The sequence below is a fragment of the Poecilia reticulata genome, linkage group LG5 (genome assembly GCF_000633615.1).
Source record: "Poecilia reticulata strain Guanapo linkage group LG5, Guppy_female_1.0+MT, whole genome shotgun sequence".
NCBI lineage: Eukaryota > Metazoa > Chordata > Actinopteri > Cyprinodontiformes > Poeciliidae > Poecilia > Poecilia reticulata.
The window spans coordinates 29,204,508-29,227,942 of record NC_024335.1 but is presented as its reverse complement, the minus strand read 5'-3'; the positions used below and the strand labels follow the sequence as shown (position 1 = coordinate 29,227,942).

General features: G+C 38.6%; 1 protein-coding gene across 11 annotated transcripts in view; it reads right to left on the bottom strand.

The window, feature by feature from the left end:
- cadpsa (Ca2+-dependent activator protein for secretion a) overlaps positions 1-23,435 on the bottom strand; it is an 89,673-nt gene that overhangs the window by 23,737 nt on the left and 42,501 nt on the right. For 2 of the 11 annotated variants that reach the window (XM_017304802.1, XM_017304803.1), the window contains exons 17-29: positions 21,981-22,049; positions 18,797-18,903; positions 18,297-18,305; positions 16,371-16,379; positions 15,821-15,977; positions 11,229-11,370; positions 7,013-7,168; positions 6,347-6,494; positions 6,077-6,091; positions 5,098-5,172; positions 3,938-4,021; positions 3,439-3,471; positions 434-541 (exon numbers count right to left, since the gene is read on the bottom strand). In XM_017304802.1, the coding sequence (XP_017160291.1) occupies positions 434-541; positions 3,439-3,471; positions 3,938-4,021; positions 5,098-5,172; positions 6,077-6,091; positions 6,347-6,494; positions 7,013-7,168; positions 11,229-11,370; positions 15,821-15,977; positions 16,371-16,379; positions 18,297-18,305; positions 18,797-18,903; positions 21,981-22,049 (1,112 nt within the window). Of the gene's footprint in view, positions 1-433; positions 542-3,438; positions 3,472-3,937; positions 4,022-5,097; positions 5,173-6,076; positions 6,092-6,346; positions 6,495-7,012; positions 7,169-11,228; positions 11,371-15,820; positions 15,978-16,370; positions 16,380-18,296; positions 18,306-18,796; positions 18,904-21,179; positions 21,210-21,980; positions 22,050-23,435 lie in introns of all 11 variants that reach the window. The other 9 variants (XM_017304807.1, XM_017304804.1, XM_017304808.1 and 6 more) reach the window with 9 other exon arrangements.

Sequence of the window (23,435 nt, the reverse complement as noted above, 5' to 3'; positions counted from 1 at the left end):
CTGTTTGATACATGTAACCCATTTATTAAGGTGAGCAACTTTACATATTCAGTCGACTTAAAACAACATTTAAAGCTGCTGGCCCTTTTCAGTAGGAATGTTGTAAAGTTTTAAATTTTACCCAGTTGCTAACATTTGACATGTAATGAGCCACTTCTACACTATGATTCTTGCTAAAAATGCCCTGCGCTGTAATTTTCATTTAAGAAATGGTCAAATTTGAGTGAAAGAGAAAAATTCAACAAAATTTGCCTGTTTTAATTATATATATATATATATATATATATATATATAGAAATAAAAAAAATGAAAATTTATTAAGATAAAAAAAGCTTCACAAAAGTATTTCGATGTTTCTATCATTCATAACTCGGTTGCTGAGTAAAGTGTGGGTGTGGATTTGTACAGAAAGCAGGTGCTGCAGCTTACGTACGTCAAAAAGTCTCTCAACGTAAATCTCCTCGTTGACCTTCTCGCGCAGCATGTCCTGGGAATGACGAACAAAAGTGACATAGCAGTCTGCAACATCCATCCCTGGCTTCTGCAAGACAGCAAATAAAGACACACACAGATAGAGATGAAGATGCACTTAAACCTCGATGTTCTTTTCCCTTTTTAAATAAACATCGGATATTTGATTAACACTCCCTTTTTTTGGATCTAATTAATTTATCCTTAGGGAAGTGGATATGTACCTCATACTTTCAAAGGTGGTTTAATTAAAATGCTATTTTAAAAAAAACAGATAAAACAGAAATCCTAGCCAATTTAGTTGAGTGAACATGTATATCAAAATAATCTGGAAGTTTTAATGCATGCTATCATCATTACACCAAAAAAGCTTTGAAAATTTACTGAGGATATCATTGCAGCATAAACAGACTTGTTTCTACGCTGGTCCCGCTCGGTCTCAGTGTGGCAGTAAAACAAAATTACTCTACAGAGGCTGAGCAGACAAAATGACAACAGGTTGGTATGAAGCTGATTTTTCAGGGAACTCATTTGAGTACAAATCTTTTTTATTCACTAGGTAGTTCAAGTTCCACAAGGCTCTGTGCATGGACTAATATTCATCACTGGTATCTTACGTATGCTGTATCTTGACGAAAAAGTCTGGCTGACTTTCAGTTTTTGTATGTCAGTTTAAATACACCTTTGCAACAAACTGCTCAGTCAGTCGCCTCCCCTGGTTGACATAAATTTACTACCATCTCTTGACCAGAACAATTCCTTTAAACACTGAATATGTTGATGTGAACACACTGAAACACAGCGTATCTACGAGTTTTACATATCTTCAGATATTTTTTGTTTCTCCATTCTTCTTTGTAATTTGTCATTTCTTTCAGGTCTAATGAAAAGGATCTGTGCAAATCAGTTTTCTAGTGCTGCCCTGGATTCCCAATTGAATTTAGGTATGGACTGAAAAAGAACCATATTGACACATGGAATTGCTCAAATCTAACCCGTGCTCATTCAGGAGGCGTGAACACTGCAAGATAGTAAGTTGATGCAACCTGATGTGTTTTTCTTAGATAAAAAACTTTTTACCAATTTAACCTCCCTGGAACTGTCACCAACTCATCGTGATATTAGAGAAGCCAAAGACGATGGATAGATGGAAGGAAGGATGGTCAGCAAGACGGCCTGGTCTTACTAACCAAGACATGAATCCAACCAAAAAAAATATACGAGTATTTGTTCACCTGAGATGTTTTTCTGCAACAAACAAAATTCTGAGCCCTCACTCAGACTGCTGGATGATTTCCAAACATTTAACTCTAACTTCTCTACCAAAACAGTTCTCTTTTCTTAAATCCCGACCTTCAACAAGTCAAAAAATCTGCACAGAACCTATTATTTGCTTTTGCGGACCACACAAGTTCAGGATACTGTATCGACTTCTCTTTGTCTAGAGAAAGGCTTTACCTATTTCCTGTACGTGCCTAAAATTACGCATGAACCTAAATTCAATTTGCACAATACCCGGAACCCTGAATCCTGACAAAAGACCGACTTTGAACAGTGGTGCCCAAAGTCGGTCTTCGAGGGCCAGAACCCTGTATGTTTGAGTTCCCTCCCTGGTGGTAGTAACAACCTTTTCAGCAGGTAAATGTTCTTTTTAAGCTTTCTACAGAACCTTCATTTGATTCAGGTGCGTTAAACCAGGGAGAGAACTAAAACATGCAGGATGCTGGCCCTCCAGGACCAACTTTGAAAACACCACCGAACATCAAGGACAAATTCATCGCTGAACACCTCACTACAATAGACATTATTACTCCATTTAAATCTGGGATTCCTTCAGGTTTGAAAACCTTTGCTAATCAAACCTGTACAGACACATCAAAAGAAGTAATTTTGTCAGCGAAACTCTTTTCATGCATCAGGGATACAACTGTAACACGATTTGCATGCAAGGCCAGAAACTGTGAGCCCCTGCTAGCATACACAGTGCCTATTTGCAAGGCATTAATTTAAAATTTGTTGCAATGGCCGAAGTGTTGGCAGCGAATGGAAATCTGATGTGAACACAGTCAAATGCACAAATCCTCAGCGCCAACCTGACAGCAGAAGTGGCATGTGTTGTCCAACACTGACTCGTGATGTATGTTGCACTGAAAGAGCGAAGCACGAGGCATGGCTGCCTGCCAGTGTCTGGCCACATGCAAATGAATTGTCATTTGGGGAGGAAACATGGGGACGTTTGACAAAAAAGAAATATGACAAAAGCTACCATCTGGATTCTGGTTTTCCATGTGAAATCATGGTCAAATATTTACACATGCACAATGGGGGAAAAAAACACAAACATGCAATGAGAACTGCTTAGGAGGAAATTCCCTTCGATCACTGAGATTTTCAGTTTTACAGAAGTTTTCAAGACATCACTCTAGAACTGGATTTACTAAACTGCTAAACTAAAATATTCGCTTAAAGTTCCTCCATGCTGGACCTAATTCGAGCCAAATTATCTAAAGAAGTGTTCCCTTTATACGTTTTTCCACTAGACTGCCTCTAAGCGGTTCGGTCCCGGTCCGATTAATTTTCCATTAGCAGATCCAGATCCTGCCCGTCAGTTCTCGGATTTTCGTACCTACTTCAGGGATAGAACTAGCTGGACCAAGCCAGGTATGGTGTTCTGTTTATCTGTGCTACCCGTAAATCCGTCCTACCTTGTGGTAATGTGCACATCAATGCTAGGAAAATATGACGACGTAGCACTGATAGAACACCGACAACCTGTCTTGCAGGACAAACTCCTACCTCTAAAGTCACGGTTGCCAACATATGTATAGCAATCAAAGCTCTTGTCCCGTAACCAGTTTGTTAAGGCTTCACAGCTTAAGTTTTCTTCACATTGTTTGTGTTCAGTTGCTTGTTAAAAGACACTATGCCAGGCTACCATAAAAAGCAGATACACGTATTAATACTTACAGGTACATCCACATACTTTGAAGCAGCTTTTACCTTTAAAAGAAAGGCATAGAAAGAGGTTAGCATCATTACTCTAACTGTGAAAATGCTTTTAAAAGGAAGGGCTACTATGCTGAGGCTGTACATAGCACAGTGGTTAGTGCCTGCTGAACTAGCAGCCGTGACTTGCAGTGCATTTAGCAACAAACGTGAACTCGCTAATTCAATATCCTTTTTTCCCCACAATACTGCAGATATCCAGCTGAGATGTTAAGCTATTTCATGGTAAGAGCACCTTCATAAAAGGTCAAACTGTATGACAAGAAACACCAAGCAGCTCTGAATCCAAAATGACTGATTATCAAATTACAATGTTTCAGTTGATCAAGAAGGTGACCTACGATCAACAGGCTGATTTTTAAATTCACTGCAACTGATAAACTTGCAAGAATTATGTTAATAATGGAAATTTAGATGGTGAATACTGTCAGAAGGAATGAATAAAGGATGTTCTACTTACTGTGAAAGATAAGAAGGAAGAGAAGAGAGTCCCTTCATCATATCTAGAGAGTTTAGATAACACACTCTCTAGAATGACCACAAACTAAAAGCAAAACAGGAGAAATATTAAACCATGATAATCAAAGGATTTGAAAAGTACAAAAAATATTAAATGTTAATTGATTTGAAGTTTTATTCAACAAAAATATCCATCCATCCATCCATCCATTTTCTTACACCCTTGTCCCTCAGTGGGGTCAGGAGGGTTGCTGGTGCCTATCTCCAGCTAACGTTCCGGGCGAGAGGCGGGGTCACCCTGGACAGGTTGTCAGTCTGTCGCAGGGCAACACAGAGACACACAGGACACACAACCATGCACACACACACTGACACTTAGGGGCAATTTGGAGAGGCCAATTAACCTGACAGTCATGTTTTTGGACTGTGGGAGGAAACCGGAGTACCCAGAGAAAACCCACCATGCACAGGGAGAACATGCAAACTCCATGCAGAAAGACCGGAGCCGGGAATCAAACCCAGAACATTCTTGCTGCAAGGCAACAGATCTACCAACTGCGCCACTGTGCAGCCCTCAACAAAAATATCTGTGGATAATTGCTTTCCATCAGAAAGAGAAGTCCAACACATCTTTGGAGTACAAGATGGGCCAATGCCTTTTCGTGAGTTGTATTCCAGAGCCCCAGCTGTGCATGAAGGTGAGACCATGCACCTTTGACAGCTAGGCTCTTATTCCGTGGCCCCCCTTGATTGTCTGCCACTGAACTTGTAACACCTGCACTTGATGAGCTCAGGGGAAGAGAGTCCACTCAAGCCAAAGCCTGACCACCAGGTTCTCATCGGTGAACTCCCCAGCCCTGGTCTCTCTCGTCCAAATTTACAAGTTTGTCTTTTTTGTGTTCTGCAATTCAATCAAAGTCACTGAGTCAAGCTTTGTGTGACCCCATCCGTTTAGGACAATTTGCCATTGAAGATGCTGACCACAAAGCGATGGCCCAGACAATGGAGCCCCAACAGCGATAAGGGTACTCAAGCCTCTCGTCAGCATGGCGATTCACCAGAAGGAAACATCTGAGGGACTGCTTTGAATCCCAACAAATTTGTCTTTCCTTTCATTTTCTCACGTTATGTGGTCTAAAAGCATGCTCAGTGGTGTAGTACCTTTGCAACCAAAAGAGTAATCATCTCCTTCACTGTCTCCTCAATCAGATGGTCGATTTGGGAGTGGTATTGTCTCTGCGGATGAAAACACAGTATTAGGCATTTTATCTGCATTTATAAACATTTCTGAAAGAAAAATGACATCTGTCCATGTGTCATTTTTTTATTTCCTCAGCAAGTTTCTAAACAATAGATCTCCATCTATCCAGCCATTGCTGATTTTATGTTTTCATTTTAACATTTTTTAGCTTTATTTGAGTGCTTAAGAAAGAAGTGCTTATGTTTTTACAAAATTGTTTTTGTTTTTATACTAAATAAAAATTATATGCAATGAAACTAAATAAGTATATTAGATAACCATTATTTAATCCACCACAATGATGGTAGTAATACAAATTGGGGGAAAACAAAGTATAAAAGGGCACCATTATGAATTGCTCTGGTAAAAACGTGTTTTAAGTTATGCAAATGAGAAAGGGGTAAAGTGAATTACTCACCTCACTCGGTACTTTTATTTTAGTCATTCATTATAGAATAAAATATACAAATTTAGGTGAAATATGTAAATTAATTATGTGTTCTGTGGATATTTATTTCACACATAGAGAAAGAGAACAGAAAAGAACTTAAGAATCATTCATTCAGCAAAAATAATCTGCTTTTACAGAGAGTTTTAGAAACACTGCAAGAGGACTTCTTTCCTCTGACAAAACTGTGAAGGACTTAGGAATAATGAATTCATCGTCAGTAATTAGTATCAGTCTGGAGACTGTGCAAAACATGAGATCTCTCACATTCATCCCATGTATATTCAATACTATCTACACATATGGTAATGAAATCCAAACAATTCAAATGAAGGAAGACAGACAGTGAAAACTGATGACTAATTATTCCTTTGGGAATTAATGGGGGGCCTGGGTGCTGGGAGGAGGGTGGTGTGACTCGGGAGTTTCATTTAGATTTTGGTCACACTTACCCATTGTCTGACAAACTCCATACGGTAAAGAGGGACGGTAAACAGAAAAAGTCGCAAAGGAAAATGGCATGCCACATGCAAAATTACACAAAAAGCAGATATGTAAAAGCAGTCTAATGTTCATCTCGCATAAAACAAAAATAAAAAAATGCATTTACACCTCTGTAGGCGTTTGCCTTTAAAAGTGCTCCGGCCACCACAGCAGCAGTTTCAAACTGGGGTGAGAATATTAAAGGAGAAGATGGAAGAGAACAGAAAGGGAAACCTTACCTCCTGACCGAGGTCCACGGCACACAGTTTGGCCGACTGGGACTTGGCATCTACCATGACATTAAACATGGTGCAGATGGACTGAGGCACGCGGAAATCTGTGGTCCGACTGCTTCTCTGCAGCTTGGCCTCAAATGCTGCCCGTGTCCTTTAAAAAGCGGTATGACTGTTCAACATCAAAGCCACATATATCTATATAAAGATATATGTGACTTTGATGTTGAACAGATATATGATATATGTGACTATATGTATACACACTCCCTGGTCAAAAAAAAAAAGTTCCCACTGAATTTAAATGAATAAATATGTCTGAGCCTCCAACTGGATAGTTGGGAACTGTCTTTCTGTCATGATGGTATTAAGTTTTCTGACGCACATGCACAGACACTATCAGGATCTCAAAGCCGAGGAGGAGGAACAACAAGGAAGGAGGATCGTTGGAGGAAATAAATTTTGTGACATTGGAGAAGTTTCTCGAAACAATGCCACAGCAAATATGTGCTGTAATCAAAGCTAAAGGTGATCCAACAAAATATTAAGAGCGTGGGACCCTTTCTTTTGGCCAGGTGGTGCATTAGCAATTCTCCCGTAGGCTAAGAAAAGAAACTCTGACCTAAAACATTAATCTAGCAATATGAATACCCATGTCCAAAAAGTGGTTACCGTTTTATACAGGATTCTATCATGTCACTGGACATCAGCTTCAGCCTGGTTTCTAGGTGCTTGCCGAACTCTTCTTCCGGCCAGTGGAGATCTCTGATGAACGTCTGCAGAGCGTCCAGCTTCCAGAACAGGTCCTCTGAAGTTGCTGAGCCATTGCTACAGAACCACAGATCAGAGTCATGTAAATCCAAACTGATAACTGAGATACAGCGAAAAAACATTCCCTGCTTATTCAATTGTTCTATTCATACAATAATATTTGTACTAATATTCATATTAAGTGCAAGAAAAAAGGTAAGAAATGAAATGAAGTCATCAAGCCTGTGTAGCTACAATTTTCAGAGTCAAAAATGAATAATTTCATAGTCACTGGTATTATCTGAATAAGATATCTGCTTGATGAAGCATTCACATAAGCATAATTTGACAAATTAAAACTGGCATATGCATTAAACAGGAACTAGAGCTAAATTGTAGTTGTTCATCAGCCACTGTATATGTAAGGTAAATTTAGGAAATGTGTGAGAATGACTTTTTTTAATAACTTTTCACATAAAAGAAGACAGAAAAAAGAAAGGAAACATTCTTCAACGCATATATTTACAAAAGATTAGGACTACTCAGGAAGGAACACAGCAAAAGACAAATGTACATGATAACTTTGATAACTACACAGATCCTAGGGTTCAACTTTCTTTTAAAATCATGTTTTGATGTTAAAAGAAAACCTGTTCTTTGTTAAGACATTAAAATTCAAGTGTCGCATAAAACTCTGATTATGTACAAGAGTGCCAAAACCATTACCGACAGCAGTATCTGTCATGATGTGTAGCGGTGAGGAAGCCACAGCAGACCCATGTCGTGGCTGAAGAGTGATTGATGATGAATTTAATGATAAATAAACACAATAATCCAAAATCCAGGCAGAACAGAATGAGGACAACACTGAGACTCAATAGACACAGAAACCTAAATGAATACACAGAAAAACCAAATCCAAAGTCATTAAAATCACGGGGTCAATGAGATGAGATCAAACAAATACAAATGTACTTGTTCATTCCTGAGCTAGAAATACACTGAACAAAAACACAAATACAACACTTTTATTTTTGTTTCCATTTTTTCATGAGCTGAACTCAAAGATCTCAAATAGTTTCTGTATATGCAAAATGTTCACACATTTAAATAATTTGTTATTAATTTGGCACGCTTCACCCTCCATAGCCAAGAACACGTGTGCATGCTATGGCACTGCAAGAGCAATACACACTCTGAATCACAATTAGCTGTTATCCAACTGGGTGGAGAAAAGTTGGGTATTTGTGGGAGGCTAACACTTGGTCCTGTTACATTTGGTAGTTTGGGCATTTGGATGTTGACACTCAGCAGAGTGCTTGCTATGCTCCTGTGGAGAGAATAACAGAAGACATGGATCTGCAGTCAAGCCTGCAGCAACAGAGGCACACAAAGCAACATGACCAATAGAATGGTGGAGGCCTACTTAAAGACACAATTAAGACATTTTTAGAAACATATTAGGAGCCATGAAAAGAAATGGGCTGATAAATATGTAATATATCGCTGCACTATAGAAATGCCACTATTTTCTCAATTTTAGAGTAAAACCAGGCTACCGAACGCCATCATTTCACTGGTTGTGTTTAATTCACTGTATTCCAGAAAGTCAATATATCCATACTGTATTCTCAGACAGGCTATCAGTTACAGTTTTATTTAGCCAATATAAAATATTTGATCATGAATTAATTCTCAATAGACATTTTATGATAAATATATCTAACAAACAACACACCCAGCTGTTTGTAGAATTAAATAAAGTAGCTTCTATTTAATTGTTTGTGTAAACTGACAAAGGGATAGGTTAATGTGAAGCTCAGTGTATTTCAGCCTGGCTGGACCTAAAGGAGGTTTCTCCTCTAGCTTCAAGTGATATAATGGTAATTGCATAATAATGCAAGAAGACATTTTCAAAGACCAACAAACTTTAAATTCCAACTGGACAACATTTTAAAAATCCAGAATAAATAAACAAAACAGCAGAAGCAACAAATAAAATGAATTATGGAGTCTCTGTAAACAAAACTTCCCTTCAAACATTGGGATAAAGACCACAGCACCAGACTGAAGACCAGATTTGGTAGAAAGGGAGAGAAAAGAGAAAAACGCTAAATCATGCAAATGGAAATTATTGAGTTTGCTTTTATTTGTCAGGCGTTTAATTGAATTATTGCAACAAGCCTAGTTAGAACCGACTGCACAGTCTGCCTCGCTCTCAGACTTCAGGTTTACTGGTTCCTACAGGTTCTAGATGTAGAATGAGAGGCAGATCCACTGGGTTCCTTCCACACAGAAGGTCTCGATGTTCAATTCTGATGTTTTGCCAAGATCTGATTTTTTTTTTTTTTGCACGATCATTCATACTACTAATTAAACCCAACTGCAATCGGACTTCTGTGTAAACGGTTTACAACCCCACAGCGACTCAGCGACCTGTACGCAGAAGAAAAACGTAGAAGCCACACAGCAGCGCACTGTTTAGAAAAATAATAATGGATGGAGATATCTGTAGATCGGTTCTAAAGTTTTTTAGCAGCCAACGTCATCGTCACAAGATCAGACCAAGAAAAAGGAAGCTGGTAAAAAAGAAAGCAAGCTCTCACCAAGCGTTGATATAAGTTTTCTTGGCCAAACCTGGCCAACACGACTGAATCAAATGACTGAATGACCTCATCAGTTTGCAGTCACGTTCTGACAGTCAGTTCTGCTAATGATAGACAGCCACAGGCACCCTATTGTCCAATGATTCTCTTTTTTTAAATTTTATTTCCTTTATTTAACCAGGTAAACCACATTGACATCCAGATCTCATTTTCAAGGGGGACCTGGGCAGAAGTCTGCAGTGCACAGCAACCTGGTTACAAAATTGATTAATACATATACACAAGTATAAAACAATATAAAATAATTTAAAAACCGTGACACTGTAATCTCGTTGCCTGTTTTTAAGAATCACTCGAAATGAGTCCAGTGAAATCAATTCTGACATCTTGAGTTCAGACTGGAGCTGATTCCAGGCTGAAGGAGCATCACACTGAAAGCTTGCTTTCCTTCTTCAGTTCGGCAACGTGGAACATGCAAAAGAAAAATGTTGTTGGAGCGTTGGGCAGTGGCGCCCCCAAGGGGGTGCCATGGTCACCCCTGGAATGACGCTTGCCACCCTACCCCAGGGAATAAAGCCTACAAAGGCTTACGAGTCAGAAAACAAAATCCACAATCCTTAAATTTGAAGCAATCCAGTAATGAGGGTAGAAAATACAAAAGTAGCCACAAAAGTTGATTCCAATGAACAACTTTCAAAGGACAAAAAACTATCAAAGGTCAAACTGAGGTGAGAAACAATGAGAACCTGCTTCTCCTTTGAAAGACAGTCTGCAAACACACACTAGAGATACCACCATTCTACAGAAAAATTTATAAGGTACCACATTCTCCAAATAATTTCAACAAGTATTTTTTATGCACATACTACTATACAAGATCTTGTTTTACATGCAATGGGGTAAAATTAATATAGGTAACAGATTTAAAGTGAGATCACAACAGGGAAACAAAAAAGTACAATGAATGAAATGTAATAATAGAGCGTAATGCAGAACTAGGACTCATCCTGTAAAGTGGTGTTAGCATACATGTTATTTTTGTGCTGCTTTCTCATGCTGTATTTTCTTGATGCATATTATTTTTCATGATTCTCAGTTGTTCATAGAAGTTTAACATTGACCACACACAAGATAATTGCTTTGGTACATTTTCCTTTCTGTCTACAACAGTAAAATAATTTTGGGGTTTCTGTCTCTGTCCCTCTCCGCTGTGAGTGGCGCACAGTGTAGTGCAGAAAAGGATGTGAGGTGGATGGGAGGGAAATGAAACACGTGAAGGAAATAATTATAAAAGTACAGGGGTCTGTGTGTTGATGGCACACACAAAAAAATGTACGTATGCTGTTACAAGGAATTTGAGTTAATCCAGGATTAACATGTTCGTTTTAACATATCTAGTTAAAAATAAAAGCTATGAAACTGATTCCAACAAGCTGGTATTATTTTGGACTCAACTGTATGAAATAAGCCACGTGTAGGTAATTCTACAAAGAGTATAAGAGAAGATAAAAGAAAAAAATGTAAATGCTTACTTTACTGGTTCCCAGCACTCTCTCTCAAAGCCTCTGTGGATGGACTGAGCGATGGACGACTCCATCAGGTCCACGTATCGCACCACCAGAGGGGCGTACAGGTCCTGGAGGTGTTTGTGGAACTTTCCATTGCACAGATTGTCTGTAAGACCAAACCGGAGAAGAGAAATAACGTGTCAAGCATGTTTCTTCGTGTGCAAATTACATTAAGCACAATATAATCACCAGAACTACTTCAAAGGGACACATCTTGACTGGTTATCCATAAAATACCGCATCAACTTCAAGATTCTCCTTCTCACCTTCTAAGCTCTCCATAACTTGGCACTCTTCCACAGCTCACCTGTAATTCTGATTCTATGTCTTCATTTAAATCTAAGCTTAAACCTCCCTTTTCCAAACTTGCTTATTCTGCTTACAGTCACTTCTTTCTGTTATTAGTTCTTCTGTATTTGATGTTCGGTGACCTTGAGTGCTTTGAAAGACATCTTCAAATAAAATGCATTAATATTATTATTATTATCATTATTATTATCCATTGCACATGTTTTCTTTTGGAGTAAAAGTAAGGGAAGAGATATTCAGTCAAGATTTCCAGTTATTTATTTTAGATACATCGATAAAAAAAAAAAAAAAATCAAGTTTCATCTCACATGTAATTTACAGCTAGATTTTTGGGGAAAACTGATTTTCTATTTTTTTTTATTCCATTAATACAAATGAAATATTTCTTCTCCCCCCTCCCCTCCTATTCTTGACAAACAAAAGGTCAGAGTCTTGGGGTGTTTCTAAATCAAACACATCACAAACATTTCCCCCAGTCTCAGCTGACTCCCAACTGGTAAAAAGGCAACACTGACAAAGACCACAGGAGATAAAATGGAGGCCAGTGTGTGCTAATGTGATGCCTCACGGCTCCATGCAGCGTGTCTGCTTTTTCTCTCCTTCTCCCTCTTTGTTTTTCTCTCTCCCTCTGAGCATGTGTTTGTGCGTTTGTGTGTTGGCATTTGAGTCAAGGTCGATGATACACAGTAGGTGCAATGTTTGTTGTGTTCCCTGATTGCCACACTCCAAATTAGCCACTTGAGCGGCTGCTGTCCACTTTGATGTGTTGTATCCAGGAGTGTGCTTGCAGGGTTCGCCACGGCGAAGCTACCACTGCTTTAGACCTCATTAACTCCTCGAATGGCAGCCCGACTTTGGCGCCTGTCTAGTTCTATGGCTATTTACTACTGCATAAGTGCACCGCTGTGGGGCAACAGAACAGATGACCTTCTGCGGTAAAGATGTCCCTGCTATTATATATTTTACTCATGCGTCTAGTTACTCTGTCTGGGCAGTTAGAGCTTCTGCTGGGATTTATACCGATACAGTGCTCTGGGTGTACATATTTACTGATAATGAACACCCTGTTTTAATGGTCTATGACAACTCATAATGAAATAATCACCAATAAGTTAATGATTCTAGCATTTGAAATGTTATGAAGCCAATAATGATAACCTGTCAATGGTGTAGCCAGGTATTACTTTATTGATTCAGCAATAACCTCAGTCCTTTATCAATGCGGGTGACATCAGAAGCTCATGTGCACCCACTAAAAAGACACATAAGCCTTTTTATCCTCACTGTCTGACATTGACCAAACGTCTCCTGTTTCAGGTCAGCTGGAATTATCTAAATTATTTCTATTCAATAAATGTCATAATATTTATAGAGAGAATATATCAAAGATGGATTTATTATTGTCATCAAGATTAGAAGTTTGTATGTCTTTCCTCAGCATTTCATACCATCACCTTTGAACTGTATTACTTGGGTCAAACGTTTTGGATTTTCTATCACAAGATTCTTACAATAGAACTAAGTCAGGTTGGTATGCTGCCTCATTCACACACATCTTTTTCAGAATCATTTTGATTTTATGCTTAGGACTGTTGTCCCAAGACCTATTTGTGCCCAAGCTTTAACTTCCTGGATGAGAGTTTGGATGTTGCTTCAATATTTCCAAATAATGTCCTTCCTTCATGATTCTGGCTGTAATCCCAGCAAAGGGTGTGTGTGTGTGTGTGCGTGTGTGTGTGTGTGTGTGTGGATCAATCTCATCCAGGCTTGCATGTCTGGACACTGTTATTTAATTCCAATCTTCCTCAAAAAACTGTTCCAGTTCTGTGAGGTTGGTGGGTACTAGCTGTGAACAACACTCTTTTAGTCATGTTCTTTATTGGACTGACGTCTGGGCTTTGAGTACACCACTCAAGAACGTCCACCTTCTCGTCTTGAAGTCTGTGTAGCTTCAGCTGGATGCTTCGGGTCATCATCTAGCTAGAAAATAAATGTCCTCTGAAGTCGTAGTTCTCTGACAGATGGAAACAAATTGTGCTTTAGGATTTCTCTAGATTTTGCTGCATTTACTGTATTTTGTGGCCCATGTTCACAAACCTTCCTGGATCATCTGCAGAGAAGAATCACCAAAAAGCACGATGCTTCTACCACCATGCTTCACAGGCAGGATGATGCGTTTGTGGTGATGTGCAGCCTTTGGCATTCGGCAACAATACCGTCTCATCTGATGGCCAAAAAGCTTCGCTTCAGTCTTCTTCCAAGTGGAAGAAAGTGGAAGAAAGTTCTTGGCCATGTGGATTCTGACAAAATGGGGTTTAGTTGGAAGACGTATTGTTTGTTACTCTGAGTAACAATCAGAGGATTAACCAGACTTACTTCCTGCTTTTTAACCTACTAGCCATGTTGTATGTCTGTAGTGTGTGTGTGTTTGTGTGTTTTTTGGGGGTCTGATAATGTGGTCAAAACTTGATTCTGGTTGCTGCAGGTCAGCCATCTCTTTAATGAACTGCATGCTCTTGACTGCAGGAACACTGAGGAGCAGTGTGCAGCCCTGTAAAGGATACACTTCAGTGTTCACAATGTGGACTCAATCTAGAAGGTGCTAATTGTCCCTTGGGAATGTGTCCCCTTTTTAGTTTGCCAGTCGGGAGTCAAGGAGAAGGCGAAGCATCGTCCACTTATTTGGCGTAACTGAAAAGACTGCAAATAGCTTGTTATGCTCACTTGTTAGTGTTATCAAATTGGCCTCCTCCTGATTTTCCTTCACATTTTCAGCTGTGTGAAAGTAGCAACTGAAGTGCATAGCAATGGACGTGGTTACACAAGGCAGCATAAAACAAGGACATTGCTAGGTGCTGGTTAGAGTACTGAAGAAAAAGAACACAAACAGAGACAAGCAGGCTGCTATGACTAAAGTTAACGTTTAAGAAATATGGCAGCCCAAAACTCAAGTTCTTTTTAAAGACCTTTAAATATGTTTACATTGAAAAAAAGTAGATTCTCTTTGATAGGTTCTACAATTGTTGAAACTCAAGGTAAGAAAGATCAGCATCACTGTTATTTTTCTATTAAACAAAAACACAACTAGAGTTTGGTAGCTTAGTTGTAGAGGCTTTTTGACTGAATCATATGACTAATGTCCATGCAACATTGCAGATACATCAACCAACACAGCCCCACAACATCCAGAGCATTAAAGCGGATGTACTACGTAAATTATTTATATGCTATTCCCTCATCAAAAACATACCTGGAGTGTTGCTTTGATTCTTTCGTCTGTATTTGAGAAATCCTACAATCTCCCGTGGCAACCATTCGGGGGTGCCTAAGCGCTTGCCCATACAAAGCCCCAAATATTTAACCAAAGCTTAGAGTTAAAGTCTCCAGCCTAGCATTCCCCTTTCAGCCCTGCCCCACCTTTTCCACTCAGTTCCTCCAAACTAGTGGCAGCAGTAATTAGCAAACACCCAGTGGAACTTTAGTGAAAAATGTAATCTATTAATAAGTATTGAAATCCAATGCATGAGCAATACTGAGAGTGTAAGAGGTCTCAGCATTCTATCTAGTTCTATCAAAGGTTACATTCACACTGCAGCCTGAAGTGACCCGATTCAGATTTTTTTTTTTTTTTTTTTGCTTTAATGCAACCTGTATCTGATCTTTTCATGACAGATTTTTTTCCACTGTGATCCAGTGGACATATACGTATCTGATCTTTTCAAACGTGAACGAGGCTGGAAAAATCATTTCATAAGTAATACAGATGATGTCATATTTTGCATTTATAAAACCTCAATTAAATATAATGCTCAGAGAATCAAAGTGACTCTATATGTTGTTAACCCCTCTGTAAAACAAAATGGCAGTTTGCTTCTTACATGTGTTGACTTAACTGGAAAGGACTTAGCGTTACAACCACTAGCTTCCATATTCCATGCAGAGTGTGTGCACACAGTTCAGAGTTTACTAAAACTCTGACCCATCTGTCTCTGCAATCTGGCAACGCAAAAGTATGATTCAAGTGGCATCTGTGCAGTCACTCCCTCTACATACAAACAAGTTAATTGCTTGAATGAAGTAGCTCACTTATGGGCTCAACATGCTGTCTGCCCCCGCCAAACTACATCTACAGGTTGAAAAAAAACAAAAACGTGTAACTACACTAGTTCCTCTCACAGTTCCACCTTAATTAGAAATACATTTCATTGTGTCTGCATGGGATTGTTGTTAATTTCTAAGTCACTCACAATCGACTCTCAGGAAGTCGTTGAGCAGCTGGAAAAGCGGGAAGCTGTCCCAGCTATCAGGCGGCTGGATTTCAAGGGCTGCGTCCATGTCGGCCGAGTAAAGACACAGGAAGGTCTCGGCGTGCTCCACCATCAGGTCCGACCACCACGCAAAGGCCTTCGCATGGAGCGCACATTGACAAACAAGAGTCCAAAAAGCAAAGAGAAATCAAAATGTTGAGAATGAGGAAAATATGTACAACTATAGTCATTGAAGGTGAACCTCTATTAATATGTGGTTGCTAAATCTTAAATAAAAAACTAACGATAAAATGTAACCTCACTGATCTGCTGGAATGACTCTTGGCTCTCTCTTTTACTTATTACCACGTGGAATTAAGCTGCTGAAAATACAGAATTCATTGTGGGATCTCAAGAGAAGGCTTCTTCACAACTTGGGGCACAAACAACTGTTTTTTGGCACAGAGATCGACATGCTTTCCTCAAGGCCCGCTGAGGGAGCAGCAGAAGCTCCTTGACAAGCATGGTAGGGAGCTACTTAAACACTTACCCACAGCTCCTTCACTCAGTCGGTCGGAAGAAAGGAGCACACAGATCTCTTAATCAAATAGATGCCGTGGAGCAGGTGTTGGTAACCCCACTACTCTCATGCACGTCGAAAATACAATATTCTCCATGCACCGCTGCTCTTGCTGAGCCTCTTAGGACAGAGTTCTGAGGATCCGTGGTGTTCACATCAAGCTGTTAGCACTGTAATGTGAATGTACCCACTAGTTTCTATGGCACTTGTTGTGGAGGGAGAGGTACAGGGGGATGAGGGGCTCATGCACTTGCCATAGCAGCTCTTAGCAGCGAATACTTGATGTGGGAAAAGTTGGGAAGAGAGGGACAAGTCGTTGCCACTCATGTAACGGCGTCTGATGACGACTAGCTCTGACTTGAATGAGTTTCATGTGAGGTATATTCAGTTATTTAAACATACAAAGGTGGCAATACGTTCTATAAAAAAAAGAACATCTGAATGAAATGTTCAGCAGGGCTATGAAAAATGATGTTTTCTACACACTTTGTATTGCACATGCATCGTTGCATAAATGTCTAGCAGTAGAGCTTTGGCTATATTCACTATGAAGGTGCAGAATTGGCTTCATGGCGCAGTATAAAAGCCAAAATCTGGACTCCTTGCTCGAAAAATAATCTTAGCATATTTCTGTAATCAATGTTCTGTTTTTGCTGGATGAATAAAAATATATAAAAAAAAGAAGGACAGCTTGCCTTTACTTTTAGGTTATATGCATAAATATTCAGCTGATCGAATCAGAGATAAATACAGTACAGCTGATCCAGGGTGTGTTGTTTACAAATTCTAGGTTGATCATTTTTCTTATCAATATAAAGTTTTCTTTGAAAAACGTTTGTGTCCAAACATCTAAGTAGCTTCCTGCAACAAAGACATGGCAACCACTGAAGCCACAATACAGTAGTCTTAATTTTGGCCTTAATAAAGCATCATAAACATAATAGATAAATGAGATGTAGATGAATTGGACTTGCAGTAAAATATTTTTTAGAATAGAAAACCTTAAAACTTCTAAATAAAAGTTAAGGCCATTAAAAGGTTTTTGTTTCAAAATTGTAAAAACTTGCTGAATATTGGTTACATGACAAATTTGTGCCTAAATACTTTTACAAGATATGCAAACATGTGTAAATGCTAATTTGAGATACCTTGGATTGAAGAACTATTACATGGTACTGTTTTTTGGTTTGAAGTATCTCTTGACACCACCTTTGTTTGTCCACAGATTTCCTAACTGAAAAACCTTCCATTTTTTTTATCCACTTTTACCAAAACGTTTAGGAAAAGATTTAGCCTTCCATTTGTGGGTTTCAAGATTTCATAGACATTGTTTGAAAGACCATTTTATGTCAATCCACTGATAATTGAACAAATGGTTACATAAGAGGCAAGGAGGAGGGGGGTTGTAAACATGAGTAGAATTGAAGACGGATATCAAAAAAATGAGCAAAATTGTAGGTGTGACGTCAGGCAATAGAAAGCAGGCCTCACATTTCTCGTCTCGTTCAACAACAGGAACTTTATTCCTGTGCCTTTTTCTTTATAGTTAGCTTGCAACAGTAAGCAGGAAACAGGTCGGCATATTAAGGAATGATTTAGGGTAAATTCCTGAAAACAAATAACAGCAACAGACAACTCTGTAATTTTTTTTTGGGAAGGGGAGGGGGGGTCCTCAGGGCAAAGGTCTGTTTTCAACACTGCTGAAGTGCTTGTCAGTCCTTCTGTATGCAGCTTGGCCCATTTATCATACAAAGTACTGGTACAAGCACTTGGCTAGCAGTGGATATGTGGTAAGCATATAGGATCCTCTGCAACAACAGCTGTATCATTATGTGCATGCGGCGGGCCTGGAGGGGTCAGGGTAGAGGGTCAGAGATAATACGCTGAATTACATACCTCTTTTCCCTGCTCAATATACGCAACGTGCAAATCAAATAAACAGTTGAAATAAAAAGCAGAAAGGAAGTAAATACATTTTCTTTCATACCACACAATAAAGCCAGAAAATAATTAAAGAGACAGGCATATGAAATAAAAGGCCTATGAAGCTAACATGCTAACACGCTAACAGGCGGCTCCTTTCAGTTTAAGGTCAGTTACTGCAAATGTAGTTATTATTGACCTTATACTATTAAGATTGTTAGAGTGTGAACATTTTTTCTTTTGAATATCTCCTTGGCTTAAACGTCTTCATTATTAATGATAATGGTACTTGTGGGCATTACACAAATCAGTAGCTAAAAGACATATTTGAGGGAGCTGGGAATGCACTGTGTGCGTGTGCGTGTGCGTGCGTGCGTGTGTCTGCAGGTGTGTGGTGTGTGTGTGTGCACATGTGTGTGGTGTGCGTGCGTGTATGTGTGTGAGTAGATGAAGATGCTTAGCAGACCACTGACCTCAGCATGGTGTTCCTCATTCTGCTGAAGCACCTCGATAACCAGCTCAGACAAACGGATAGTATCCTCCAGCTTTTTGGCAGGGGTGACTAACCGGCCTACATTTTCTGAAGCACAAGGGTTAAAAATCAACAATCACTTTTTTTTTCCTCTCTGAGGCACAGCTTTGTGGATAATGTTTGCATGCAACCTAAGTGTCCTAATGAACAAAGGGAAGTACCATGCATGCTGTTAAATTGATTACACATTAAATCTATAGGTTTCAGTCACTCAAGAATTTGGATTTAACTGGTGTCTCTCAAGTGGTTCATATTTGACCTTAAATTGATACAAAACATGTACACGAAAAGGTTTTTAGTATATATATACATGTTTTACAACAGGTTGAGTAAAAGAAGGAATAAAATATCCTCTTACTATGACTGGAATCAGAGCACAACACTGAACATTGACTTCTATTTCAGAGTTCAGGCATTTAAGTACAATTTGAAACCAATTCATATTTGCCTTGGTTAAAGGTCATTGTGCAAAATCACACACAATGCATGTTTAACACCAAAACTTGTTAGTTTTGGATTTAAAAGTATCTATCTATCTATCTATCTATCTATCTATCTATCTATCTATCTATCTATATCAATCTCTCTGTAGATACATAGATATATGTGAGGGGTTGTTCCTTTGCAGAACAGTGATGACATCATCTAATAAAAGCATGGACATGATGAGGAACATAAGCAGCAACACTGAACACTTATCATGCAGTAATGTTGTCATCTTTTGATTTTATCCAGAGGTTCTAAGTCGCAATGTGTCTGTTGAACTTACATTTCACAATAAATGTATAAATACATGAGCCAAAACATTGTGACCATTCAGAGAAAGATGATGATGATGACCATCTCATAATACTGGTGGAAGTCTGGTTAATTAAAATTTATTTTCAAAATCAGCTTGATGCTAGTTTCATGTTGACACGTTTCCAAAGTCCTGACAAACAAGTGTGTTACTCCGCAATGGTCATAATATGTTGGCTCATCACTGCAGGCTACACTAAATGAAAGCTTGACCTCCACACCTTCGTTGTGTTCAGTGAGAGGTGTATTTATACTATGGCCAGAAAATAATCTAACTTCTTGTTTGACAGAGCCTTGTGGAATCAACTTGGGACAAGTTCCACTAACCGGTGTTTGTAAGTCAGAGTAGATTTACAGATCTGTACGTAAAAGGCCATGGTATAAGGATGAGAATGAGTTTAAAAGTGTTAGAATGCAGATGATTTTGATAAGGTATATAAGGCAGATAATGGAATTTGAGGCAGAAACACTATAACACAAATCAAAGTGCTTCCACTTCATCCATTATGCTCATATATCAGAAGAGCAAGTTAAGTTTTATCACTTACAATGGGACAGTGAAGTTAGCAGGCATAAAGGGCAGGCCAGGACTCTAAAAGTAAAAATTGAATTATTTGAGACTGGAATAATTTGGTTGGATGATCATTCAGAGGAAGAGTACACAATAGCCAGGCTGCTCAGCCTGCTTTCAGACGAAGAGTGCAGAAAGAAACATTTAATGGGAGATTATCAGATTCAAGTCAAATACGGTGGGTCTCATCCATTTACCGCCGGCTTCCAAAGTCATTTCATATTAATTCACCCACTGAACTACAATTCTGAGGCTGATTCACGAGTTTTCTTAAAAAAGAAAAACATATGATGGCAGTACCACCATCAAGTGACAGTGATCTTGCTGTTATAAACAGTCATGTATGAATGATGAGAATAGCAGGTGACCAAAGTCACACCCTTGTGGTACACCTGTCAGGATGCACTCTGCCATTCGGGCCGTCTGTTGCTAAGGAAGTCCAGCAACAGACAGGAAGCTGGCTTCAGAGACAGCTTATTATTGTTCAGGTGTGTAAGGAGTGTTTGTCAACCTGTTTGACAAACAGGTTATATCATTAGCTATATTAATAACTAATATAACTAATGAAATCAGAAATTGTTTTTATTTTAAATTGCATAGCTAGCACCCGTAGCTGAAGCGAGCTGTAATCTTTATCAGGTTCTGCCCGGAAATGCTAAAATGCTGATACTTTGCGAAACTGCTGTTTTGCAGTCGGACATGTTGTTAAAAGTTTCTTTCAGTTAGAAATGACTGAATTTGATCATTTTGTTTCCTTTTTATCATAGTACTTATTAATGTGAAGCTTCGCCATGACATTAGCAAGACTTCTACTGATACTTTAGCTTCTAACTTTTGCAAAAAGCTGATCAGCATATTTATCTTGACTTTTCTCTCCACACTGAGAATATAAGAGGTTTGTGAGATCAAGGTTTCCTGAGTAATGCACTAGATAAGGTTATGTTTAGGACATCACCTTGATCCTTTGCTTTTTTCTGAGATTTATCTACTAGGTGTGAGGTAAATTAAAAGAGCAGGTCGCCAGGATGGAGAAGAGGAGGAATGAGATTGGGGGGGTTATCAGGATCAGGGTAAGAGAGAAGACATGAACATTAAGTACATAAAGCATAGGCAAAATACAGAGGAAGACATACATCAATAAATGCCAATTTTACACAGACTTTTAAAAATGTTTAACCTACTACCCGCAGGTTTATTCTTAAGGCGTCATTCTAAATATTAACCACAAGAAAATTAAACACATGATTTTTTTATTTCAGGTTTGTGTAATTTCAGGTATGTGCAACTATTATCCGGATCCAAAGTCTAGTTGAAGCTCTACACATAAACATAGTTGTTTGTGTCAACAAAAATGAGACCTAAAAATGTCCAAAACCATTGTTTAGATGTGCTGTTGCTATGGCTTTAACACTCGAAACAATTTACACGAAAGCAAAGTAAAAATGCATTCAAGTCGCAGACAGACAGAAGATGGGAGGCAAAAGCAGGACAGGCAACACAGATAAAGCAAGTAAGTAAGTAAAGAAATCTATAAAGCACTTTTGACAGTTGTGGAAAAATTGCTGCAGGATTCTTGGAACATAATCTAGAGAATATCACAAGTTAGTCTTAATAAACAGAGTACAATCAAACCAAAAGAAGGTAGTCAGCATAAAAAAAAAGAAGCATTTGAGATGGTTGGCACAAACTCTGTCTAAAACGGGAACAATACAAGAATCCATAAGAAGGCAAAACAAAGCGAGCGAAAGATACTCACGAATAGTTAAATCCATCACTTGAGACGCCAAGCAGAAGACAGGATGCTCATACATCTCTCTTTTTTTCCCTACAAACAGAGGAAGGATACCAAGGCATGCAGGAGGCCAAGGTCAGAGAGGATGAGCATAGGAAAGACCGGTGGCTCAGGGGACTACTGTGTGATGGTAAAGTACCAGAATGATAGTTGTGGAATACTGTTTGACTTACTGGGTAATGTAGTTAGTAAGGCGTGTTATTTATATAATGCCCTTCTATTTGAGTACGAGAATACCGAGCTATAAACGTGCATCTGTAGAACAATGCAAAGTTAATCTTGTACAAAACTGTCAAGTAGGGGACAAAAAAACTCACCTTGTCATTCAGAGGGTCTGGTCTCAGAATATCAAACTTTTATTTCTTTAATTTGGCTGTAAATACACTGTAGCCAGGTAGACATGCTCAGTAACATACAGCGCATCCAGCTTCTCTTTTTCCCACATTTTGTTGTGTTACAGTCTTATTCCAAAATGTGTAAAAGTTCTTCCTTCCCTCAAAATTCACCATGAAACATGCTCACACTGGTGATTAGACACATTTGTGATTTCATTTTAAGAAGTGACTGAATATCGGTCTAAACATGCTGGAGAACTAAATCAAAAAGAAAGACCTCAGGATGAAGTTTTCTGTATTTGCCATTACAATCATCTAGTGAAAATAAATGCATCCACCAATTATTCTGTCATGTTTTTAATCTAAAGCCCTTTATTCTGGTGGTGTCAGGTTGCTTTATAATAGACTTTATTTGGTTGTAAAAGTTCAGCTCTGTGTCCATGATGTCACCTTGGTTTTGTGAAGTTTGATGGGATTTTGCTTAGGACTCCTAGGCCTGTCGCGATCACAAATTTTGATAGACGATAAATTGTCCCAGAACTTATTGCGATAAACGATAACATTGCTGTTTTGAAAACATTGTGAAGTAATATAATAGTAATAATGGCATAAAAATGCAAGAACACATTCTGAAAGATCAATTAACTTTATATTCTAGTAAACATTTAAATTCAGAAACTGGAGGACACTTGAAATATCCAAGATAAAGAAACAACAGAAACAACTACAATTAATTATAAAGTCTCTGTCAACAAAATTATCTTTCAAAAATAAAGGACTAGTTGAGACCAAAACACCAGACTGAATACTTTCATTGTTCAGTTTTTGGTAAAAAAAAATGTAAAAAAAAAAAAAGAAAAAAGAAAAAAAAAGGAGACAGGCCTAAGTAAGCCAAATGGCCAAGTCATTTTTTTAAATTAAAAAAATAAAATAAAATAAACATTCAAGTTGCAATATAGGCTTTAGCAGCTCTTTCGCTGTTTGGGTCTAAAAATACAAAAACAAAAACAAAAAAACGGTATGAAAGAGATACAAACGAGGAAAGAGGAGACAGAGAAAACTAGCAGAAGGACTTTAGATATAA